General features: G+C 37.1%; 1 protein-coding gene across 1 annotated transcript; it reads right to left on the bottom strand.

The window, feature by feature from the left end:
• Window positions 1-7427: 7427 nt before the first annotated feature.
• On the bottom strand, window positions 7428-14344 carry rpl14 (ribosomal protein L14). Its single transcript, XM_038300365.1, has 6 exons — window positions 14231-14344; window positions 12619-12720; window positions 12442-12536; window positions 11906-12005; window positions 9216-9269; window positions 7428-7521 (listed from the first exon to the last, which is right to left on the bottom strand). Exons 1-6 carry the CDS (start codon window positions 14231-14233, stop codon window positions 7462-7464), a joined length of 414 nt encoding a protein of 137 aa, XP_038156293.1. The 5' UTR covers window positions 14234-14344; the 3' UTR covers window positions 7428-7461.
• Window positions 14345-19068: the final 4724 nt, after the last annotated feature.

The following is a 19068-nucleotide window of genomic DNA, read 5'->3' on the forward strand; positions in this document are numbered from 1 at the left end:
TGTTGAAGCGTGGTCTGCGCTATACACTGTGGGTCTAGATTCGGCCGAGGCGGTGAGGAAGTGGGGGTGAATTTGTCCGACAACGGAGGGACATGATGGCGAAAAATAGTGGGGATCCAGGTGGAAAAAAGGTCCCAGCGTTCTTGCACACCTCGCTCTTCTAGCTTGTCCATCTTCACGAGTTTTTTTCTGCAATTTCGGTCATAAAAACAAAACAAGCCGGCCTTCTGTCTGCGGCACTGTCTGCGGTCACCAGGAGAGGTGCAACAGAGCGTCTGCGAGGGGGATGGAACGTCTTTTTGTTTACCGTGGCACCTACACAGATGACCTAGTTTCGAAGTACAAATCAGCCTTAAGCAACGTTATCAGGGTGGGCCCCATATGAAGTATAACACCCCTATGGTTTTAATGTGCGCTCTGGATTACCCATAATTCCATGTCGTATTGTAAAAAATGAAGTACTCCAATACATTGTTCTTTTAAGATCTTTATTGCGGTTTGAAACATATATGAGTGTATTTTTTACCAACCGTCTAATGAACTATACACATTTATTAACATAGTAATTAAAAGTACCACTGCCTGCTTTGCTATTGTGTTCAAATGGCTCACCATCATGTTGAAATCTGGCAGGTGAAGTGTCTTGTCCAAGGACACAACAACACTGCCCAAAGCTCAAACCGACAACCCTCCGATTGCAGGGCAAACTCCTGTGTCTAATGCGACTGTCACTTCTAACATATCGTCCATATAGGTAGTAAGTAGGGTTGCCAACTGTCCCTTAAAAAATTAATAGTTCCCATATTAAAAAGAAAATTAAGTGTCTTATTTTATTCAGGTTTGATTTAAATATTTACTAAATCAATTCGCACTCATAATAAAAGGCAAAAATAAATTCATGATGTTGGTAGGGTGGAAGACCAGAGTGCCTGGTTAAGAAATGTCCCTTATTTAATGTTCACAACGTTATCAGCAATAGTTGCAAGGTCACAGGGTCCCTAATAGATTTCCTAAAACATCAGCCTGTTTTTACCCAGTTGGCATTTGATCGCAATGTTAAAGACTCACACAAGCCAGACTTCAACATGTAAGAGACAACATGACCCCCTAGACCAGATTATTTTATCACACCGTGGTCCAGTTCTGATTCAAACACAGACATTACTTTGAATTGACAAGTGATGACAAAGCAGTATGTGTTAAAAACTGTAAGATCTGGAGATCCTTTAAATCAGTCACATAATTTACCATCTCTACCAAACTCAACAAAAACCTTAATTTAATTAATCTAGTCTTATCCAGACTATGGTCACAATTCCCACATTGCAATAAAGATAAATAAAATTAATCGATACATAAATCTGTTTTGATAAATGGGACCTAAGCCTCAAGAACCTCAAACTTTGATGTAAATAATTGCTGCTCAGTCTAGCTTATAGACCATGTTTAGTGTTTTAGAGCTTAATCATAGTATTCCTTTAACAATCTGAAAAGAACAAAAAAAAAGTGAAATTATTGTATGAGTTTGGGCTGAATGGAAGGAAGTAAATTATAGATAAATTGTATTCATTATCCAGTCATTAACCAGTCATGCAGAGAATTGATGTCCTATATTATCCTACATTATTCACTGATGTGTGTTTTCTTTCTAGTGTCTGATTGGTGTTTTCTTGCTTTTTTTTTTATTATTATTATTGACTTGCAAAGGACGACAGATGTGAAGTTGCCTTCAGGCTAATTCTGGCAACTTACAATTAAGTGTTCATGAATATGCACTTTTTCCTTTTAAATAAATTAAAATAAATTAGTAAATAAATACATAAATACTCATGATAAAACGTGGAGACTCTCAAGAATACAGATTACAATTTATTTAGGATCAACAAGAAAAAAAAAAAAAAAAAACTTTTCCAAGAGCTTTTGGGAAAAACCATGGATATTCCACCCTGTGCAGAGAGCCATATCACCCAGAACAGTTAGGATGACACTTCCTCCTCCTTTACATGTCATTTAAAAAGGATGGACACAAAAAATGATATACATTTATATTTCACTGGAAACATATAATAATTATGTTTTTCATTTGGCATGTCTAGGAATTAAATGATCAAGAAAAGATTAATTATTCCAATTGGAATATTTTGATCTGGAGAATCCAAGATTTTGTAGGTTAAAGGAAATAAAAGCTTAAAGCTCCTCCTCCAGCTTATCTTTGTTTTATCCGATTATGGATTCTGTGCTTTTATTTTGAAAGACTGTCAGCGTTTCCGGTTTGGTTCCTATGAATGACAGCTCCGTAAGCTCTGACGTCAGAGCTACACACTGAAAACAGCGCGTCTCTCAGATCCCAGGTTTAAGCCTGTCCTTTATCTCTTCGTGTGTAACTAGCCAGCATGTTGAAGGTGACATGTGAACTTTAATCGGTCAGCTGCTTCGCTAACATCCAGCCTCTGTAATCAGCCCGTCCTCGGTTGCTCTGGCGCGCGCTACTGGTGACAGAGGGCGCGTGTTGGCATCGCTCTTTGTTCCTGTTCTCTTCACTCAACCAGCTGGGCAGTGTTCAAGTGTGCAGTTATGCAATATTTACCAGCTCCGCCTGAGATCTGAGCAGCAACCTGTTTGGCTGCTTGTAATATCGGCCTGTTTCAGCCAGGATGCGGCCGCTGCAGGGGCTATAAAAAGACACCGAGGTGTTCTCCTGCCCTCAGCAGCTTCTAATGGTGATGAGAAAACATAGAGAAGCAACTGTACGGTCTCCAGACACAGCATGTTGCTCCCTTAATGATTTAATTTCAAGAATGCTTTGTTTGCTTATTGTTGCTGAATATTTATTAACCAATACTGCCATCTAGTGGACAACTGACAAAGTGGCGCAGCGTGGAATATTATTCTGTCTGATTCTCAGACAGAATCACAAAATCTAAACCAGAGTTGGGTGGGTATGTATGGAGGACCAACTCTGCCATATTTAAAAAGAAATACAGAAATAAATAAAGGCTCAATAAATAAATAAGCATACAATTAATTGCCACCAAAAATACAATACACATGCATACAGAAATGTAAAAAGGGCAGACAGAAATAAATAGCGGCGAAGAAATAACTAAGATAAAAAAATACAAAGGAAGAATAAAACAGACAAAAATATTATAACATGCACATAAATAAATACTTAAAAATGTAAGTAATTAAAAAATAAAGTTGAAGATTATAAAGGACAGAAAAATAAATAAGGTAAATATTACAAAGGCAAATAAATAAAGAAGCTAATTTAAAGAGTTATATTCATTTATGTTTCACTGTATAATTCAATTTCTACTTACATTTATTTGTTTATTGTATTTTTGTTGGCAATTAATTGTATGCTTATATATTTATTGAGCATTTATTTATTTCTGTATTTATTTTTAAATATGGCAGAGTTGGTCCTCCATAGATATGTACTTAATTACATTTACTTGGATAAGTTTTTGAACAAAATGTACTTTTGTGAGTAGTTTTACTGCACTTTACTTTTACTTGAGTAATATTATTTAGAAGTACCCACTATGAGAAACTCCACCGACTAAAGAACATTTATTTTTAACAAAAATGCATTGGAAAGAGACTATTTATGCTGTGACACATAAAAAAAAAAAAAAAAGTATTGGAAAGGCCGACTGGGGTTCAAAGAGACAGAAACAGACATACAGAAAGAAGCAGATATACAAAAGGTAACTGTTAACCAGCTCCACAGGTGGCACAGTCCAGGTAACACACAGCCAGGCAGACAAGCACTGAGCCAGCAGCTCCCATGTTAGAGGATGAAGGAGAGCACATATAGTTAGTCACAATTAGAGAAACAGGACTACACCAAAAAAAAAAAAAAAAAAAAAAAAACAGACCAATCTCCAACATCTATAAACAAAGGTGTTGATGGCATCAGCCCACCTGATATTTCTCTCCAGGAACAGGAACAGACCAGATGAAACTACCATGAGAAAAGCAGAGAGAGCATTGCATTAGAGATTGAGCTAACAGATTATGCAGAGCGGGAGAATAGAGATAGAATGATGAAAAAGGGGTCCCTATGTCCTCCAGCAGTCTAAGCCTATAGCAGCATAACTATAGAGATAGCTCAGGATAACCTGAGCCACTCTAACTATAAGCTTTTTTCAAAAAGGAAAGTTTTAAGCCTAGCCTTAATAGTAGACAGGGTGTCTGCCTTACGGACTAAAACTGGTAGTTAGTTCCACAGGAGAGGAGCCTGGTAACTAAAAGATCTGCCTCCCATTCTACTTTTAGAAATTCTAGGAAGCACTAGTAGATCTGCAGATTGAGAGTAAAGTGCTCTGTTACTTGTTACTGTTTAAGTCTCAAAGCAGAGGTGTACTTTCTTTGTGGATAGAAATAGATAGATTAAACCTTAAACCTCTATTCCATATGGAAAGTGTGATGAGAATCAAAACACTCCTGTTTTCTTTTTGTCTTGTTTTTGAATAATAAATAATAATCAAAATAGATGTCACTGTTTTTCTTGGCATGTTTATGTTGGAGTTCTTTCCAGATGGTGTAGAATCTGTAGCAGGTGATTCTGTGCATCAATATATCAGGTGATTTCTGAAAGTTACAACATTCTTTAACATTATTCTGGAAATTATACAGAACTGTATTGATATTAGCAAAATGTAATTGTACTTTAGAATACTTAATTACTTTAAAATACATATGCTTTCTAATAAGTATTTTCAAACGTGAGTACTAAGTACTACTGTTGAGGACTTAGTCCACCTGGGTGTCATTGATACTGTCACTCAATACTGACACCTGCTGGTCATTTAAAAGCATTACAGGCGTCCTATTTGACAGACTGAACTAAAACTGATTATAACCACCTTACAATAATATAAAGTCATTGTAGGTTATATTGTATTATTTCTATTTCATCTTTGTTTAAATTGAAAACATATTTGATATTTTAAATGCAGTCAATAAATAATGTGAACATTAATCACAATTGGAAAATTTATCTGAACATGTGAATGAGAGTGCTTGTGGACTAGGGTTTAAAAGTTTTTTGTTTAAAAAAAAAAACAATAGATAAACTAAAAGTAAATTTATTTTAAATTTAGATATCTTGAGTGATAACTGAGATAAACAGATATATAAAAATGGTCCCACATGGCTGAAACCTTTTTTTTTTTTTTTTGCCTTGAAGCTGTTTCATATGTCTTGATGAATTTTACAAATGATTTACTTTTTGGCAGATGCATTCCGTTGACAGATGCAATTATAACCACAGTTTAGTGCATCAGTCAATTTGAAACAGATACTCTTTAATGTGACCTTCTTGGATGGAAACACACACCGACACCACACCGATTGTTTCGGTCTATGAACTCCAAGCATACATCTGTGTTGCTGGACTCATCACTATCCACAGAGTGCTGACGTCAACAGTGTAAAATAACATTTAGATCCATCAATAATATGCCCCCATAGATCAACTTTAGCATCATCAATTTCCCTTACAAAGAGTAAATGTGAAATCATTGGTTTGATATAACTTTTCTCCCAAACAATTTACTGTTTAAGACACTTTAAAAGAATACATCTATCTGCTTTATAACATAATCTGCATTTTCTTGAGGGCCAAATAAATTGCTGTGTCCCTCATGCCTGGAATTTTACTTTTACCATATTTCTAGGATTTGATGGACACCAAAGGACATGTACATAGAAAAGTGCATGGGAAAATAATTGATTGATTGACTTTGCTGATCTTAAGAGTGGAGAATTTGACTTGTTACATCAGCTCAAATAGTCAAAAAGTGAAGGAGAAGGTGCATGGGGAATATACTATACAGTGCATGCACATATTTTGGCAGGGTGTACACAGGTGATAATTCTTAAAGTTCACAGGGTTAATGACTCATTTTTGCCATAAAATATACAAAAATTATGTTTTGATCTCCAGTGATGAGGGACCTCATGCATACAGGAGTATACAGCTTCAAACTAAAAGCTGGAGAAATCTCTAAATCTTGACCTCTGCAGCTCCTTCCACCTGTCGTCACTGAAAGACTTTTTAAAACACCTCAGGGAGATTTACGGCCAAGCAACAAGTTAATGAATTATATCGACTAAAGAAACCAGCTAAAATAAAAAATGTCAGCCCTTTTGTGTTCTACATATTTTTTATAAAGTCAAAATGCTGTCTGGCTGCTGTATTGAGGTCAATTATCGTTTGAGATATAAAAAAATCTATATTAAGACATTATTACAACCCAATGTTTCTATCAGGAGCACTGCCACCAAACCCACAGGGACAGATCTAGAGGGAGGCGGGGGGCCTCCCTCTAGATTTATTTTACTCATATTTTTTTATCATCTATAAATAACAGAATTTGAATATTGCAGACATTCTTTGATTAAATATTAGTATACTTTCTTATGTACCGTTTTAGCCTTTTTATGGAATACTGCAGGATGGTTACTTTTTAAGGGTCATGTCTTTATTTGAACACATTTCTGGCCATTTTACTAACATTTGCTTAAAACCATCCCTCTAAGACTACGCCAGCACTGCAGGTGTTAATGCTAAACTTCGATATTTTGTAAAATTCTTTTATGTGGTTGTTCACATTTCCAAATATAAACGAATAGTAATCGATCTCCTGTGTGAACTGCATTCACACAACTAAATGACCCATTTGTGCAGTAGAGGACACAATGTCACATGCTGCCTGCATAGCAAGATGCAGACTAATGACTTATCAATGGCCAGGTCACATGAATGTGACCTGGCCATTCAGACATGACGCATTTCAAAAGATCAGATATGTAGTAGATTTAGACCAAAAAGCAAGGGGCCTGAAACATATTGGGAAAAAAATAAATTGGATCTTTGTTGTTCATACTGTCATGAAAGATCAGACGCAGGTTTCATATGGGAAGATATAATAAAAAAAAAAAAGATTTGGGTTACTTCAGGCTTTTGTGTGAACATAGCCTAAATCAGGGGTCGGGTTCTTACTGTGGACCACTGTCCAGATTAAGACCTTAAAGCATATCTGAACTGAATGACGGCATCTCCTCAGCAACCATCAATACATGTTACTTGTTTATTCAAGCCAGTCCAAACTAGGTTGTTGATAAAGCAGCCTTGAATAAAAGGTAAGGGATAAAATCCATTTAACTTGCCTCAATTTGATAAACTTGAGTATTCACAGAATAGCCAGGCAAGGTTGTTTCTCTTCACTAACGCAGCCAGCTGATTTGTTGTTAAATTAAACCCATTGAACAACTGAATGCAGCAAATAAAGTTGGATTGTTGAGCCATCAGTACACAAATGAGTCTGATCAAACTAAGCTGCATTATGGAAAACAGGCTGGTTATAGGTATGTGTGGAGAATTATGTGTAAAATAAAATGACATGACACAGGTGAACAATCAAAGAGCAAATTTATTCTGTGAAATCTTCACTTCTTTGCCGCCTCCTTCTGGAGCTTCTTCACCTCATGCTTGATGATCTTGTTTCTCTGCACAAATAAAACATGTAAAGATTAATTCAATGTTCTTAACATTCACTGCACTCAAACAAATGCTAAAGCCAGAGGTGTTCAACTCCTGCCTCTGAGGTCTTTCAGCTTTTACATTTATGTCTGAATCACTATTCTAGTCAAAAAAAATCAGGTCATTAGCAGAACTATGGAGAACTCAACTTAAAAACTGAGGTACTGTTCTGTTGGTGGCTGATTAACAGAGATGGCAAAAGTACTCACTTTCCGTACTTGAGTAAAAGTACAGATACTTGTGTTAAAAAATACTCTGGTAAAAGTGGAAGTACTGATTAAACTTCTTTACTCAAGTAAAAGTAACAAAGTACAGGCTTGTAAATTTACTTAAAGTATAAAAGTAAAAGTAGAAACCACTTTTTTCGTTGCCTACATTTTAAACGGGTGTCTGCCAATAGGACTAGATCTCCGTTGTGTTCATTTTCAATCATCTCGTCGTCCATACTACTATGCTAACGCCACCGCCACCAAGCTGCAATGATTTGCCGCGAATTAATACCGCCGAATCTGTTGATTCATCTTGTAGTGGTGCATCAAATGCAATGTAGATTCCCATCCAATTAGACTGAATTTGGTATTTGTGAGAAAACGGCTCACCAGCTCCCGTCTCACGTCAGAGGAGGAGTAAGCAGATGACTTGCAAAAAGGTGGTAAGAACCAGCGGACAACAAAATTCCAGTTCAAAAGCGTGTAGCGGTTTACTGGTGCAACGGTGAAGACAAAAAAAAAACAAAACAAACAAAATACTTTCAAATAAAGAAAACAAAACCGGCCATTGCAGGCAATACAAAACACTGACTGCCTCACAGCAAGCTGACTTCATATATAGTCTCTCTAATAGGGGTGTAAATAACAATCGTTTTGTATCGATGCATCGATCCAAAAGCCGACGATCCGATGCATCGACACGTCCGCAAGATAATCGATTAATGTTTTTTTTCCCCCCTCCGGTCTATTTTTATCCATTTGCTCCTGGGCGTAATTCTCCCTCCCGTGCTGCGGTGCCGCTAAACCTATTTTGCCCTCCTACCGCGCTTCCTGGTTATACTCTTACAGCAGTTTGTTGCAGCAAGCTTCACACAGACATTTTTAAATTATGCTCAGTATTGAAGCGTGGTCTGGGCTACACGCTGTGGGTCTAGATACGGCCGAGGCGATGAGGAAGTGGGGGCGAGTTTAGTCCGACGACGGAGGGACAATGGGGCAAAAAGAGCGGAGATTCAGCTGGAAAAAGGCTCCCAGCGTTCTCGCGCACCTCGCTCTTCTAGCGGGTCAAACTTCACGAGTTGTTTTCCGCAATTTCGGTCATAAAAACAAAACTAGCCGGCCTCCTGTCTGAGGCACTGTTTGCGGTCAGCTACAATCTGGGAGAGGTGCAGCGGAGCGTCTCTCAAGGGGCAGTGACGTCAACACTCTGGAGCCTTCTTCTTCTTCTTTTTTTTAATGGCGGTCGGCAAACAACTTATAGGTGCATTACCGCCACCTTCCAGAATGGAGTATGGACCAGACAAACTATTATATTCTCCCTAAAATACCCGTTCTTCTTTTATTTAAGTAATCTTCCGCTTAAGCTTTCAGAATTCCCCCTGTTGAAGCTTTATGTTTAATGTCTTATTCACAAAAACATTCCAATGATGTCATGTTTTTGATGTACTCACCATCCTTTTGGCCTTCATCACCTTGTAGCGGTCAAAGTCAGACATCTTGGCCCTCTGAAAACAGGAATAAGTAAATTAAGCCAGAGATTTCACATTCTTCACATCAACACTTGATCCTTTCCTAGACTAAAATTCAAAAGGTTTTCCCTTTTAAGCCTAGGCTAATTAACCTGGTGAACTTTTTTTTTCTTTTCAGGGTAAAAAAACAAAAAGCAAAAAGCCTGCAGTTGGAACCCAACAAGAGGAACAAAAAGCAGGTAAAGGTAAAAGGAGCCCCAGCAGCTCCAAAGTGCACTCTTATTGTCACTGGCAATAATAGAAGAAACCAATAGATAAAATACAAGGGAAAAAAATCTGGACTTCCAGGAACCCAAAAGTGCAACATGCAAAAAAAAAAAAAAAAAAGCAGCAATTCTCACAAAAAACAACTTGTGCAGATTAACCTCTTTAGCAATGCAAGTGAGTGAAAAAGCAAAACGATTAGAGGGATTGAAGGGGTTTAAGTTACTGGCTGGATTGACAGATCAGCTTTGATACATCATGTACCTGTAGATTCAACGAATATCAAAAAAAGTAAAGGCAAAATGATAATTTCTCCTTTTTATTCATTGTGGCTCTATGCACTGCAATATGCTGGGTTTTCTTAGAGAGGACACTTTGGAGCCAATTTGTCTAAAATTCCTTAATTGAACAATTTAAAGTGCCATGAGATAATGTGAAGTGAATTGCTGCGATATGATTTAAAGCAAATTAAACTGATGTTAGAATTTTTCCATCCGGTATGATTTTGCTCTAAAGACATAAAAACCAGTGGTGGGACTCTGTAAAAAAAAAAAATTTTTAACAGGGTTAATTACAAGATCTGTAATCGACTAATTGAAATTAATTGCATTTTAATTACAAAACAGCATAATTGACAAAAAAACTTTTGGATTCAAAATACAGATGTCCTCCTAAATATGATATAAAATTGAATATGCACAACGATTCCTATATCGAAGAATTATACTTTAGGTTTTTCTTTGCGTTTAGAAACCCCTGATATTTTACACAATTTCTTTGAAAAACTACTGAAGTGTGAACAACACATGTAGACCAGGTATAGCACAAATCCTCACACTAATTACGGTTTTGAAATATATATACATGACAAAAAAAAAAGCACACAACATTGCCTGTAAACAGATGATTACATTTTATTTCTAATACTGACAGTCTATAACAGTTCAGCTGCTTTTCAATGTGCAGCATTTAATAGAATTAAAACGTTTAGGCCGACCATTGGGGCTACAATTTCTTATTAAGCCTGCGCAAAACATTCCATGGGGGAAAATTATTGATTGACAAACGCAGAACTAACCTAATTTAAAGACAACCTTCAAGTTCATAGAAAATTTATCAGGCACCTGAATATTTTTCTCTATTCTGAGCACCATACCATAGGTTTTTAGGAAAAACTCCAGATAAAACATTGGTGTCGCTCTAAACAGTTTCTATGTAAACGGCCATTGCACAATGCAGGTTGTAGGACATTGCATTAAAATTGAGCTTTGTGCAGACGCTTGTTTTGCGTCTTTACCGAGCCTTCTGTGATAAATATAAATACCACAGCAACATAATTATCACCTAAAGAACACGGGCAGGGCCACCCATCCCTAAGCGCAGACCGTAAGCTGTGAACACCCTCTCACATTCCAACAGGGTTTACATCTTGTGCACAGTAACAAAATTGTGCAATGGATGCACAGAGTACCGTGAAGTGACGAAAAAAAAAAAAAAAAAAGAGACTACCTGTAACCTGACCATCTAATCATTGCAATCATGGTGATGTGCTTGCTGACAGACTTTGTTAGAACTGAAGGTAACATGTCCAAGTGACATCATGAATCTGATGTGAGCAAAAAGATAAAGGATAAAAACACAAGGAAATATAAAGGATAAAAATCACTATTTCCCGTAAATGACTTCACAACAATCCTCTATTGAGACTACAGAAAAACGCTGATTGAAATGAGTGTAATCAATTAATTTATTGAGAGAAACCTAAACCTGGGCATAATAGAACGATAATAATAGTACTTTTTGTGTATATTACAAGTAGTTTTGACAGGCCAGTACTAATAGAAGTGGTGGTAATATTAGCAACAGTATTTGTACTACAGTCTATAATAACAGAATTAACAGCAGTAGTTTTTAATCATAATTCTTATTATAAGAGGCAGTAGCTGTTTTAGTCTTGGCTGAATTTGTTACTATAACACGGTCAGCCCTAAAATTGGTCTGAATCGCCGGGGCCATTTAGCAGTACTTTTACACGTATAGCTGCTACTCCAAGTGCACCACTATCTTGTTTGCAATAAATTTTATTTCAATTGTAAATGTTAACAGCCTTTCCTTGCTGATTTTAAGATCCACCACATGATAACCCCATTAACATTAAACTAGGGTAAATATATTTTTATAGTTTGACATTTGAAACAGTATATGAATAGCATGCTTTTCTAACGGAACTCTATAATTGGCATTTAATTTTTGTCAATAATATCTTAATCTAAAAAATGTTCTGAGGCCACCCTAGCCACCAAGCCTAGGCAGTTTTCTGGGGAAAAAGCTAAAGTGCACTATTAAACTTTGATTTGGTAAAATGAAGAGTAATGTAATAAAATCAGCAGTTTGACCACAGCATTTACCTTCTGTCTGGCCTCGATCTTCTTAGCCCAGCTGCTCTGTGACCATTTCTCGTTGACTTGGGCCTTCTCCCAGGCTCGCCTCACAAACTTCTGGCGGGCGCTGGGAAACATCACAGAATAATTAGAAAATATTCAAGTGTGTACATGTTTTTAGGAGAAACTAGGCTGTGCCTTATGACCAAAAAAACAAATGAACTACATTAGCAACACTTAATTTTTTGTTAAAGGTGACAGAAAGAGAAAAATTTGATACAGCCAGTTATTAAAAAGTTAAGTTGCATGATTTTAACAGTGGACACATAAGATGTGACTATTATCTTTTAGCATTACAACTATTCATCCATGCAAAACAAAACAGATCTAGTTAAATGCTACACAAATGTTGCTGCTATAACCAACAAGCACTTAACATTTGCACTAACATATAGCAAGTAACAATAAGAAAATGGTGAAACATGGAAGATACAGAAAACAGGACATATTTTAACTGTTATATACATTTAATAATGAATACAACATGAAAGGTTTTTACTTACCTGTGAGGTACTTTGATGACGTAGTCTGTGAGCTGCATGCACTTGAATGGCATGGCCTGCCTCTTTACTCCAGTGCAGGGACCATCAACAAGCGCCTGAGAAGTGCAGGTCAGATCAGCTCAGTTAAAGTATCCAAAGTATCTTAAGTCTGATATCCAGAGTGAACTTCTGACCTACCCTGTTCTGGTCAATAACATCGATAATGGCCACCAGCTTGCCAGCATGGGGTCCGAAAGAGATGTAGGCAACACGGCCGATCTCAACGAAGCGCTTAAACACCTGAAAGACACAGAAGATGTAACTGGATCAAGAAAAAAAACAAAGACAGATTGGCTGATTTTAAGCAGAGTCCAGGTATATGCTAACAGTTAAATGTGCAATGCCACAATGAACTGAGAATCTTTATGGATCTAGAGTATAGACAAAGTGAAGGACGGAGGTACGATGCACTGTGCAGCATAGCTGACATCACTAAGCCTGTTTCAACTTGCTTGTCAGTTTAATACAGCAACGAAGCCTAAAATTAATAGGTATCCAACACAAATGCACACACTAAATGAAAAATAAGGTTAAGTTCAAATTGTCAAATATTTTCCAAAATTAAGTGACTAATACCTTTCCATATATACATAGTGTGTTTGCAAGACCAAACCATATGAGAAAGTTTCTGACAGTATTATTGTTACAAGTAAAGGTGCTATCCTTGTCCTTTTTATATTCTCTCAAACAATTTTACTGGTTGAACCATGTTTTGGTCCAGCATACTGCTCAGACCAAACCAGACCGGGCTAAAGATACATTAGGAACAGAAAAGCATTTTTAGATAAATATTACACCCATTTGTACAGCATCAGAGCCAACAGCAAATCGTTTTGGTGTCACAGAAATCTTAAAAACGACACATCTTAAAAAATAAACTGCATTCCCAATTCATGAGAAAGTTGACTTAAGTGACGTAATCGGATTTCTTTACTAGTTGATAAAATAGATTTGTTCTTACAACTCATATCTCTGTTGTTCAAAACGGTTTACCTTAAATAAAAATGCAAGACCAGGCAAAAGGGGCTATTGAACGTAAATAAACAAGTAAAAATAATCTGATCAAAACTATAAGTACGCAATAAGCTTCAACAAACTTAAGACCACTTAGCGCAGAAAATACAGGAGGAATACAATTCCAAATAGAGAGAATTTGAGGTGATTTTTAAGCCAGTTGTTAATCATGAAGGCGAGAAAGTTAAGACCTCCCATTAACGTGGCTGTTTATCTAAACACTTTTTTTACTGTTGGTTTTTCAAAGTCACATTTAATAAAAAACTTAGTGAATCCTTATGTCAGCATCTGCTGGGACAGGTTCATGAAAGATTCAGGATTTTCCCTTTGCTATAGAGTAAAGCCCTGAAGCGATGGGTGTCTGGAGTCACGAATTGAATAATCCTTAGTTCTTTGGACTAAATATATAATTCACATCACGTCTACCGCCATGTTTTCGCTTTATACACAATTCCGAAGTGATTAAAATAAAAAGATATGTTCAGGACACACAATAGAGTACTAGATTCGGTCACCGGTGAGGTTTGGGCCTACACCGCCTGATAGACCACGTTGTGTGGCGGTCGCTTCAAAAAGGTAACAAAACCCTTCATAGACCGAAGGTACTTCATGAAACGCGTCAATTATACGTTTTTAAGCATCTTAGTCACACGTGTAAACATTTTATGTTACATAACAACCGCTAAATAAAATGGAATTTGGGTTAATAATACTGAGACTCTCATTGCGAGCTCACCATGATGGCGGTCCGGGAGCAGAAAGGACGTTACAGCTTCCGCTCAGCACTCATACAACTTCCGCTCAGTACGCGCATGCGCAGTGATGTTTCTAAACCAGTTCTGTCAGGAAGTCACACTATATTTCATTACCACCACCTAGTGGCGTGTTTGGTAAATTGCAAAGTCACCCTTGTTAGAGAGTTAGTGATTAGTTGGTTTTAGTTGGTCTGATAAATTCTGTAGTGATCTCTCCTGATAGAATCAGCATGTGAACTTCAGCTTTTCAGTTGTGCAACTGAAATTTCTATGAACACATAATCTTTTCAAAAATCTGTGAGGATTTAGTGTCTCAAACTTAAAAATAAACAATTCAATTTAGCAAATACCTTAAATCTTTGATGCATATGTTATAATCTACAACAGAAGTATTTGAACCTAAATCAGTCTTCAAGTAGAACTTGATTAACATTGTTCTTACAGCATACTTTCACACGTGATATACAATTGTCTGACATCTATGATAAATAAAAGCCCGTCAATACCTTTTAAACTATTTTGCTAAATTTTCCACTGGGCATAGACACTCAAATATAAATACAAAATTAAACACACTGATACATTTCTTTAACATATAAATGTACCTGCTTACAGGTTGTTCAACGGATTCAACCAGAAAATGAAATGGAGATCAGGAGGATTTTAAAATATTTTGTCGACAACTTGGAAAGAGATTTTTTGGTCGCCACTGCCATCTGCGTGTCTCGATACAATAACTCAGTCAAATATGGAGTCTCTATGTCCACCACTGGTTCAATTGCTTGAAGAATTGTGACTGCTGCCTCCATTACATATTATCCATATGTTCTTTTACATTTACCTTTCCTAGTAATGTATCTTTTATTTTATATTTCTGTAATGCTTAATGTGTTATAAATAAAAAGATCCTCGGTTAAATTTAAAGAAATTTAACCCCCTGTAGTCACTATGCTCAGTGTTTTTTGGCTAAGTCCATAAAGGGACTGATGCAAATCCTGACAGTCAATTGGGCAGGGACAGAACCGACTCAGGGATATGAAATCTTGCAGACCAACAAACTATTTAAAGCTGCCAATTGATATAATGTGAATAATTTGAATTTAGGAGGAAGCAGGTATCAGGAGTAAACCCACAGATGCACTGGATCAGAGCTGCCAACTCCGGTCTTTAAGAGCTACCGTCCTTCAGTTTTTTTAGGCAGTCCTTCTCTAATTCACCTGAATCAAATAAACAGCATAACAGGCTTTTGCAAAGCTGATGCTGATAAAGAAATGTAGTAATTTGACTTAATTCAAAGTTATTTACAACACATAACTTACTACCATGCCATAAAAAAAGCATTTTGCCTTTACACATTTGAATATTTTTTGCTTTTTGTACCGCAAGAATGTTTCAGATTGTCATACAGAATTTAATATCAAACAAAGATAACTAGAGTTATCATGAATGGATTTTTCTACATAGTAAGTCTTTGCATACAAATATATATATATATATATATATATATATATATATATATATATATATATATATATATATATATATATATATATATATATATATATATATATATATATATATATATATATATATATATATATATATTCAAGCCAACTTAGGTCTATTAAAAAAAGATTGCAATCTAACCTAATAAATACTACAAATAATTTTTATCCCGGATTTTTTTTATCAACTCTACCAACTGCAAAATGGCTTTATCAGCTATTGGAGGGTCTTTAAACATGGATAGCTTTATAAAGTTAGGCCAAAACATCTCAGAACAGGTAGACAAGCCAACTTAACTTATTTTTGTTTTAGAGCAGGCTAGCCAGGGCCCCCTCTGCATCATGTTTAAGACCTGAATGAAAAGGTGGTCAACAAGCTTTTGGAACATTTGATGGCTGCCAAGGAGATCAGTTTATTGTTTTTTAATTTTTTTATCTGTATCCTCTTGCACAAGCTAAGTGCGCTTGAGCTTAAGGTCACTAAGGGATGGACATGCATGGTCAAGAGCAGAATTTGGTTTCTATCAATAAAAGCTCTTAAACCCAGTTCCTAGAACCGGAAAGTAACTTCAGAATATCCCAGCACCTTCATCATGTTTGACTGTTGCAGACATCCCAAGTCTCCCGGAAGTTCCAGGACCTCCGCGACTGATTGTCAGAGAGCACGCTGATTGGATTAGTCAGAAAAATAAGCCTATAATTTTTGGGTTACTATCCGACAGTCACCTACTTACCTCTCAAAGCTGTGCATCCTGTGAAATGGGAGAGGCTGAATCCTCGAATAAAAAAAGAAAATATAAGACTCATTTTACAGCAGAATATATGAAAGTATATCCATGTCTGGTGAGGCTAAGAATGATGACACTGTGGCTAGGTGCTCTGTGTGCAATAGTGCCTTTAGTATTAGCCATGGCGGACCTAATGATTGTAAAAGACGTGGAGGTAAGCTAAGGGTAACGCTCCATCATCTGCATTTTATTTCTGTAGGTTAAGTGCTGTTATAAAATAAAGCAAAATGTATCAAATATTTCTTTAAAGTATCAATGCAAATTTATTTAATATCAATTGTATAGGCATATATCTAACTATCAATTCAATTCAGTTTATTTATATAGCACCAATTAATAACACATTTTATCTCAAGGCACTTTACAGTTCAACAGATCATACATACAATTGATTCAAAGTTCTCTATCTGAGGAAAACCAGTTGATTGCATCGACTCATTGACTTAAAAGCAATCCCTCACACTAAGCATGCTTGTAGCGACAGTGGAGAGAAAAAAATTCCCTTTTAACAGGAAGAAACCTCCAGCAAAACCAGGCTGAGTGTGAGCGGCCATCTGCCGAGGCCGACTGGGGTTCAAGGAGACAGAAGAAGAGATACAAAAAGCAGCTGTAAAAGGCGTGGCCCTGTTCAGGAAACACACAGCCAGGCAGACGAGCTCCGAGCCAGCTCCCATGTCAGAGGATGAAGAGAGCACATCCAGCCAGTCACTGTCAGAGAAAAAGGACTACGCTGAAAAACAGGCCCATCTCCAACATCTATAAACAAAGGTGTTGATGGCAGCAGCACAGCTGATATTTCTGTCAAGGACAGTGTCAGAGTCAAACAGAAACAGACGAGGCGACATTACTATGAGAAAAGGCAGAGAGAGCAGAACGTTAGAGGCGTTGAACTAATAGATTCTGCAGATTGGAACAATAGAGACAGAATGAAGCAGAATGATGAAAAAGGGGTCCCTATGTCCTCCAGAAGACTAACCCTATAGCAGCATAACCATAGAAATAGCTCAGGATAACCTGAGTCACTCTAACTATAAGCTTTATCAAAATGTTTTATCAAAGTTTTAAGCCTTGTCGTAAAAGTAGACAGAGTGTCTGCCTCATTGACCAAAACTGGTAGTTGGTTCCACAAGAGAGGAGCCTGATAACTAAAAGATCTGCCTCCCATTCTGCTTTTAGAAATTCTAGGAACCACTAGTAAACCTGCAGATTGAGAGTAAAGTGCTCTGTTAGGAACATAAGGAACAATCAGATCTCTGATATAAGATGGAGCTTGGTTATTTAAGGCTTTTTATGTGAGAAGGAGGATTTTAAATTCTACTCTGGATTTAACAGGAAGCCAATGAAGAGAAGTGTAAGGAGACAGAGACTGGATCCAAATAAACCCAGACAGGTTAGTGACGTTTTGATTGATTTATTGAGAGGGTTAATCTGAAAGCGGGGCTGAATCTGTGTGGGCAAACAGGCTGCAGGAAGACAGGCGGGCAGATCCAGGACGGAGAGGCAGGCAGTTAGGCGGAGCTTTTCAGAGTCAGAGATCCAGAGAGAGGGAAGCAGGCAGGCAGAATCAAACAGGGTTCAGGCAGGCTCGGAGTCAGGAGGCAGATCGGGTCAGAAACAGATAGGCGGTCAGGTTCTCTTTTGATGCTGGACTATTCGTAGCGGGTTGGCTCGAGATAATCTGGCACAGAGGACAGATCTGATGGGGTTTTTAAAGTGCTGGAAACAGGTGACTCCAGTCAGAGCTGATTGCAGATGAGTGGAGCAGAGCAGGTGTGTGGACTGAGTGATCAGGCCAGAACAGTGGCACGGGAAGGGGGGTGCTGCGGGGGCTGCAGCCTCCCTCGTCATAGCATCAGCCCCCCATGGTGGGGGGCTGTGGAGTAACATAATATTGTACTTCAAAACATGAAATTATTTATGTATTTATTTTTTAAAAGACTGTGTTTGATATGGGATTAAAATGATGGGCTGTATATAAGATATAAACAAATGATTCATTATTTTAATATTTCATAAAAAACTAGGCTACTCCCCCGGAAGCTTCCGCCACCTCACATTCATGGCTTGGCTAGCAATAGGCAGCAGAAACGTATTTCTGACTATTTCGAGGTAATAAATGGTTTTAATTCCCCTATACTGCTGCATTTAGCGTTATTTATGTGCCTATTCGTCGTAGTCCTGTGGCTGAAGAAGTCTACGCTAGAATAAGGCTGCATATCACTAAATATTATGTCTGTATTAAGCTATTTAGTGATAAAATATGAAATTAGTTTTTTTTGTGTTTTTTGTTTCAGATATGAAATCATTCCCCATATCCATAGTCGAATGGACTTTCAAGATGTTCAATGCTCAGTTTAGGCGATATTTAGGCCATGTTTTATTCAAGTATTCCTGATCCTGTTGATTGGGAGCTGTTTGTTTTGAATGATTAAAAGAGAAGAAATAAAGTTTAAAATGTTCATGCTTTGTTCCGATGCATTTTAAATGGCAGTTTATGGCGACAAATGTAGGCCTACAATATTATGT

Source organism: Cyprinodon tularosa, unplaced genomic scaffold (genome assembly GCF_016077235.1).
Source record: "Cyprinodon tularosa strain WSP-4 unplaced genomic scaffold, ASM1607723v1 ctg449, whole genome shotgun sequence".
Classification (NCBI taxonomy): Eukaryota; Metazoa; Chordata; class Actinopteri; order Cyprinodontiformes; family Cyprinodontidae; genus Cyprinodon; species Cyprinodon tularosa.